This window comes from Eucalyptus grandis, chromosome 9 (assembly GCF_016545825.1).
Source record: "Eucalyptus grandis isolate ANBG69807.140 chromosome 9, ASM1654582v1, whole genome shotgun sequence".
In the NCBI taxonomy this organism is placed as follows: Eukaryota; Viridiplantae; Streptophyta; class Magnoliopsida; order Myrtales; family Myrtaceae; genus Eucalyptus; species Eucalyptus grandis.
Window position 1 is genome coordinate 21,074,875 of NC_052620.1, and position 7,072 is coordinate 21,081,946.

Genomic DNA, 7,072 nt, shown 5'->3' on the forward strand with positions numbered 1-7,072 from the left:
TAGATTTCTATAGTGGGGGGTTGATATTCTGTTAATCTAAGCTCTCCTTTTCCTTCTCCTTTTCTGATAAATATGTTCCGGCGAAATGAACATGACATGTCCTTGAATAGAATCTGAGCCAGAAGCTTGCTTAGTCTATATGACTTTGCACCATTAAAATCAGCCTTAGTTCTTACTCTTGCCCTTCAGAATCGATTGTGAACATGCATCACAGTCTCAGCTGAATTACGAACGTGGACTGCCTCATGGAATCGTCAGAAACATGTTATTAGAAATCTGAAGCATGCGATACATTTCTTGTAATTCCAAGTCAAAGTGTCACGCTTTCATCAATTACGAAAACCACTTCAGGAGCCAGTGGGCATGGAGTCCAACAAAAGGAGTAAAAGAAATCTCAGTGTATTGTACAAGTCCCTATTGAATCGAATTGGAAGCTTTTGGCTTCGTTCTGTGTTTACCTGGCATGTGTTACGCATGCGTCACGAGGAAAAAGAAACCAGTGGAGATGCATCTTACTCAAGTGTTGATGTGCCGAGTGACTTGGTGTAGCATGAGGAATTCCTTAAAGTATAGGTAAAAAGACAACTTGCCAGAGTCATGTGCATTGTAGTTCTTCTATTATGACAAAATGCGAATACTCTGTACAATATCTCTTGTGAAATCAATCGCTTGAGTCATAGTTTTATATCACTACACATCTTTTGGCACTGAATTTGGGTATTCTTGGTGAAGCGAATAGGGAGAAGCTTCTCACCGACTCAAGAAATTTTGCTCAAGAGGCAGCTGCAAAATGAAAGCATCTAAGGCTATGGAGATCAAATGGCAGAAGCACTAGTAACTTAGTTGTTTCTGGCAAGGGAGAGACAGATTCTTGCTATGATCTATCTAAAACTTGATGAAGTTCCTTCCTCATATGTTTACACACCTAAATGGCTGATGGATGTTTAGAGCTTGAAAAGTGGGAGACCTTCAAGGGAAAGAAACGTGCGCCTCCTGCGAGTTGCTTTTGCCATCGTCTTCATTGTCCACCTGCTGAAGTTTTGCCTCGGGTTGCTGTGGCAGATGTGCCATATCATAGGTTGCATGAAGCCCAAAGAGAAGATAATACACAAGCATTACTATGGTGCATATTACAAATCGTAGGAAAGCAGCAGAACCCGATGACCCCATTAGAAACATATTTGTTGCTATAGACAATGAGGGAAGCCACGGGACAAACGGAACTCCCCAAGCTTTTGGCGTTCTCTGCTGTGGCAAGAACTTGTAAATCCCTAAAGTGCCCAAGAACCAAAGTGGTATGGTTACGCAATACCCAATCCAGCCATTCGGGCTCAATCCCCAGTAAGCTGAAGTTCCTATAGAGGAAGTTACGATTATCAGCAAGAAAGCACCCAGCTTCGACAGGTTCTGTTGAGGTGTTTTATCTCGTACGTAGTACCTCCTCACAAGAACAGCGACTGCCATCATCGTGAAAATGAAAAGTGTGCTTACAGATAACAAGCTTGCCAGTATGCCCAGGCTCGAGAAGAAAGCGATGAGAGCACTTGAAATGGTAATCAGAAGAGTTGCGTTGATGGGAGTTCCAGTTTTCGGATGGACAAGGGCAAACCATGGCGGGATCATGTGGGCTCGCGCGATATGAGTGGTGTATCGTGCTTGGCCAAGCGCCCCAATGAGAAGAACTGTTGTCATGCCCTTCAGAGCTCCAAGATCTACCAGGTACTTCGCCCACCTCATTCCCACGCTCTGAAATGCCACAGAAAAGGCTGCATTTTCGTCTAATTCAGTGTACTTCTGCAGCATGCTAAGCACGAGAGCCATCAGGCAGTATGTCACCGTGATGATCGACATTGATCCAAGCAGTCCTATTGGTATATCTTTCGAGGGGTTCTTTGTTTCCTCGGCCATGTTAGATATACTATCAAATCCAGTATACCCAAAATATACAACAGCTGCTGCTTGAAAGACCCCTTTCGCCCCATAAGGCGTAAAAGGTGTCAAATTAGAAGGGTCTGCATGAACAAATCCTGCAATTATGATGAAAAGAATTGCCACGGTGTTGATTGCAGATGCTACCCAATTGATGCGCGAAGCCTGCTTTGTGCTGATCATTGCAATCGTGGCAGTAATAACCAGAACAGCAACAGCAATCGGGTCCAGGAGATTGTAACCATTTCGAAGACTCGTGTGTATGCGTAATGAGTTGGAGGGACGGTTCAGTAAGTTGGTGAAGTAGGAAGTCCAAGCCCTGGCAACCGCTGCAGCTCCGACAACGCTTTCCAGGAGTATGTTCCCTGCCGCTATGAATGCAGCGAAATCTCCTAGTTCTACTCTCAAGTAAGCAAAAGATCCACCTGCCACGGGGATTTCTACTGCAAATTCCGTGTAGCAGAAGACCGAAAGCATAGCGGATGCACCCGCCACGACATACGACAGGACAATGGCCGGTCCGGCATGCTCATGCGCTTCTTGGCCAGTGAGCACAAAAATGCCCGCTCCGATGTGACCTCCCAATCCGACCCATATGAGATCCCACCAGTTCAGGCAACGTTTCATGTCGTTCTCGCTCTGTTTCCTGAGCTCCTGGAGCTCGGTGACATCGTCCGACCTGCCTTTGATCCTATCCTTCAGCCGGAAACACATCTGCGACAGCGCTGATCTGTAGGTTCCCCAGTTTCTGAAGGATTCTTCAGGGAAGAAATCTTGCTTGCTCCATCTCCAGTAACTTCTCTCTCCAACCTGATCATTTGCTGATTCTTCATTGGAACTTTTCATGGCTTCACTGAATTGAGTTCCTGAGACGGGAGTTTGAAATACAAGTTGGAAGCTCTGCTGGCCAATACTAGATAGGCATGTGATATTTGTAGGAGAAGATGCGCTCAAACGCCTGACGCCACTCTTTTCCTCCCCCAATTATGGCCCGTCCTTTTTGGCGGTCCTGAACAAAGGTTGGCAAGACTCAGCCACAGGACTTTTCTGATTGCTGCCCGGTGAAATATCCAATGTCCTTGGATATTATAACGCATGATGATGCCCTTGTCGTCTAGTAACGGATCCTTCCTGCTAGATTTCGGGCACCCCGCTTTATAAGATATTATGACTTTTCAGTCGCTGGTTTAAATTCCTTTTAGGGTGTGCATGGAAACGTTTAGGAACACTTCTGTACGGATTCATTTAGGGAACAAAAAGAACGAAACGCGTTTGGTTGCGTTTCTTTTTTTTTTTTTTGTTTTAACGAAATAAGAACAAAAAAAAGAAACAACAATTTGTTGTTTTCGTCCTTAAAAAACAAAAACGAAGGAAAGGAAACTCTCTTCTTCTTCTTTCTTCTTTTCTTTTCTTTTTTTTCTTCTTTTTTTTCTTCTCGGCCTCAGGTGGGCGAGCTCGGATTGCCTCCCGAGGCTCGGCCTCGCCGGATCCGGTGAGGCCGAGCTCGCCTTGGCCGGGCGAGCTCGGCTCGCCTAGATCCGGCGAGGCCGAGCGTCGCCCAACCACGGCGAGGCTCGGCCTCGCCGAGGCCGGCGAGCCTCGCCATGGTTGGGCGAGGCTGCCGGCCCCTCGTCGGCCGGCCGCCGGAGGCCGGGGACCGGCCGAAAAAAAAAAAATAAAAAAGAAAGGAAAAAATGAAAAATAAAATAAAAATGTTTACAAAATTAAAAGAAACAAAAAAAAGAATAAAATTTACCAAACGTGTTCGTTCATTTTTATTAGGACCAAACGTTGCCAAACGCGTTCTTTTTTCAAAAATTGTTCACTTTTTTGTTTGTTTTTAAGTTTCTTCATTTAAGTTTCTTCAGCCACTTGCTCGCTAAAAAAGTAAAGGCACTTGGAATCAATTTTATCTTGAATGTACTATCCCATTGCCATTTTCATCAATCCAAATTGACGGCGCGACTTACGAAATTTAAAATTGAAAGAACTTGAAAAGGAGTGATCAAATAATTATTGCACCAAATGTAATGCCACACGAAGGATTCGGAACTTTCAGCACATTTTTAACCCGCTAAACTGGTAACAATGACTTTTGGCAAGATTACAGATCCATCTAAGATTCTGTAGTAGTATAAAAAGATATAAAGGCCCTGCATGTTTTCATTTCTCAAAAGTGTTTATGAATAGATTTTGTGTTTTTTTGTTCAGGGAACAAAAAAAGAACAGAAACGCGTTTGTTTGCGTTTCTATTATTTTTTTGTTTTTTCGTTTCCGGAACAAAATTGAAACAAAAAAAAAGAAAAAAAAAAAACTTACTTTTGGAATCCAAAAACACTTCTTGAAAGCCTAAAAAGAACAAAAATAAAAGAACAAAACCGGAACACTTCTGGAGGTGGGTTCGTTCGTGCCCGAAGGCTTTCGTTCGTGCTCTCCCTTTCCCGGCGTCTCTCCCTTCTCTCCGGCACCTCCCACTCGGCTGACTCTCCGGCGACTCCCCACTCCGGCGACTCCCCACCTCCCACTCGGCGACTCTCCGGCGCCTCCCACTCGCGCCTCCCCACTGACTCTTCGGCGCCGACAGGTGGTGCTCCTTCACCGGCTGAAGCTTCCGAATCCAGGTAATGCTGCTTCTCCCCACTCAGCTGACGCTCGCTCCAGCGACAGCTCACTCGAGCCTCAAGCGAGCAACGCTCGCTGGAGCTACTCTACCGAGCTCGAGCTGCTGTGGCTGCTCGGCAAAGCAGCTCGGGTCGCTCGAGCGGCAGAGCAGCCTCTCTGCCAGCTCGAGCGAGCGACGCCGAGCCCCAAGCGAGCCGTCACCCGAGATCGCTAGATGTGGGCGCGCAGCTCACTCAAGCCGCTCCGCCGCGAGCTGCTCCGCTCGCTCGGCGAGCGTGCGCAGCTCACTCGAGCATGGTTGCTCGGCTGAGCGAGCAGAGCTACTCTGCCGAGCGAGCACAGTAGAGGAGCAACTCTCACTCGAGCGAGACTGACTGATTTCAACTTCGAGTTTCGGCATTTTTCCCTTCCATCTCTCCTCCTGCTCGCCAGCCGTGCCCTCACACATTCTCTCTCTCTCTCTTCCTCAGCTTCGATTTTCCGAGCGATTCCGTCGGATTTTCCCGAGAAAATTTGTCCAATCGGGTAACGCTTTCAGCTCCCCCTCAACTGTTTCCGCTTCCCCTCCTCTCTCTTTTCTCTATTTCTTTTCGTCTCCTTTGACCCGCGGAAATGCCGGCTGCAGGAAGAGCTCTCGCCTCGGGCCCCGTTTGATTCGTCTCCGGCTCGTTCTCGAGGGTGAAATCTAGAGGTGAAAAACTTGAGCTTTTGAATGATTTGGTGGTTTCCATTGTCGTTTGTTTCGAAACTTGAGTATTGTCCATAAATCTAGCAATTCCGATTGGTCTTTTGGTCTGTCGATCAGTAATATGTACCGTGGCCCTAAAATGTGACCTTGGACCAGTAATTCTTGCTCCAACCACATGCTTTCTGTTCTTTTTCTTTTGTGTGCTGAAGCTACTATAGATGCTGTTAGATAAACAAAAGTTTCCATTCCTTGGAACAATTTTGTAGGGGGAGCGAGATAAAAGAAAAGAGGCTGTAAAAATTTAGTTCAGGGGCAAGATATAAGAATGTTACATGAAATTTTAAAGGTTAAAGTTAACAGAAGGCACTAAGGTCCATCATTATTTTCACGAGTGAAAAAGGTGAATCTTGTCGCCTGAATTCCATCTGAATTCCTTCTACTTATGTTGGCTGAAACCTAAAGTTGATAAAGATTAACAAAATGGCATTTGCCTCATGGCTTATTTCGAAAGAAGGTAAGAACCAAGGGTAATGCTGCATTGTGTTGGCTGAAGTTCATGGTTGCATATTGTATGTAGCATTACAATGAAATGCTCAGGCTGATCATTTGGATTTCACAGCTCAAATAGGTTGGAGAGAGCATTCTGTTTGATTGATCATTGCTAGTCATAGTACTATGTAGTTCTTGTAGCTCAAATGCAACTTATGATCTATTTTACACAAGTTAGTTCAAGAATTATCATTTTTGAAAGTTAAGTCTTCTTGGCTTGCATCTCTTGAGAATGCTTTTGTGTATGGCATATATAGTATTATGTTATTGATTTAACTGATAACTCATATGCTGCTCAACCGATCAAAGATTAAATGGCATCTGAGGCATAGAAATTCAGTGCAAAATGGACCGAGTCAATGACCAACCTATTCATCGGTTTGTTGGTGGATGAGGTCAAAAAGGGAAATCGGACCTCTTCTACTTTCAACAAAGCAGGTTGGAGGAATATCCAGACTGAATTCATTAGACAAACAGGATGCCAATATAGCATGGTCCAGCTGAGAAACAAGGTGAACAAACTGAGAAAACAGTATGGTAGTTTTCAGAAACTTATGTCTCAGTCTGGATTTGGTTGGGATAATGTCAATAAAAGAGTTGTTGTCGACAATCCAAGCATCTGGGAAGCTCACATCAAAGTATCTTTTTTAACTTTTTGGTCATTTTGATGTCATTATATATGTATTTTTTAAAATGTATGATTATATTGCTGAAATGTCATTACTGTGAAAATTGTAGAAGAATGTAGAGTGGGGCCAAATTCAGGAAGGATGGATTTCCCCAGTATCCCGAGCTATGTATTGTATTTGGTGGTACATATGCTATTGGGGAATATGGCATTGGAAATGCTCAAGATGTGACGGTGTCGGAGGAAAATGACAATGGTGATGGCAATGGAGGTGGTGCCAACAGTGGTTACAATGCATATGGTGACAACAGTGGTGGCAATGCCTATGGTGATGCTGGTAGTGGCCATACAAATCACCACACTGATGAGAGAGTCTTCACATCAGATGATGCTGGAACTTCAACTCGTGGAAAGCACAGATTGGATAGAACTCCAAACACTAAGAGGAGAAGGAAGAGTAGGCAAAACAGTATTGATGACACTTGCAAAGCCATACAAGACTTTTTGAAAGTTAAGTCAAGTCAATCTGGTAGTGCCTCTGCGACCTCCGGGGTTATGCCATCACCTGTGGACCCTTTCTCCGTAGAGGTTGTGATGGATATTCTACTTAGTATGCCCGAGATAGACCAAGATGTTTACAACAAAGCAATGGATCG

General features: G+C 44.7%; 1 protein-coding gene and 1 long non-coding RNA gene across 2 annotated transcripts; one reads left to right on the plus strand and one right to left on the minus strand.

Moving 5' to 3' along the window:
- Positions 1-568: 568 nt before the first annotated feature.
- LOC104418552 (cationic amino acid transporter 5) lies at positions 569-2,945 on the minus strand. Its single transcript, XM_010029931.3, has one exon. It carries the CDS (start codon positions 2,773-2,775, stop codon positions 970-972), a length of 1,806 nt encoding a protein of 601 aa, XP_010028233.2. The 5' UTR covers positions 2,776-2,945; the 3' UTR covers positions 569-969.
- A 2,225-nt stretch (positions 2,946-5,170) lies between these two features.
- LOC104418553 lies at positions 5,171-6,373 on the plus strand. The gene is made up of 2 exons (XR_001981574.2): positions 5,171-5,242; positions 6,098-6,373. It is a non-coding gene; the product is annotated as an uncharacterized LOC104418553 (long non-coding RNA).
- Positions 6,374-7,072: the final 699 nt, after the last annotated feature.

Coding starts and splice junctions, on each gene's coding strand:
- LOC104418552 (XM_010029931.3), bottom strand. CDS start 2,775: ATGAAAAGTTCCAATGAAGAATCAGCAAATGATCAGGTTGGAGAGAGA.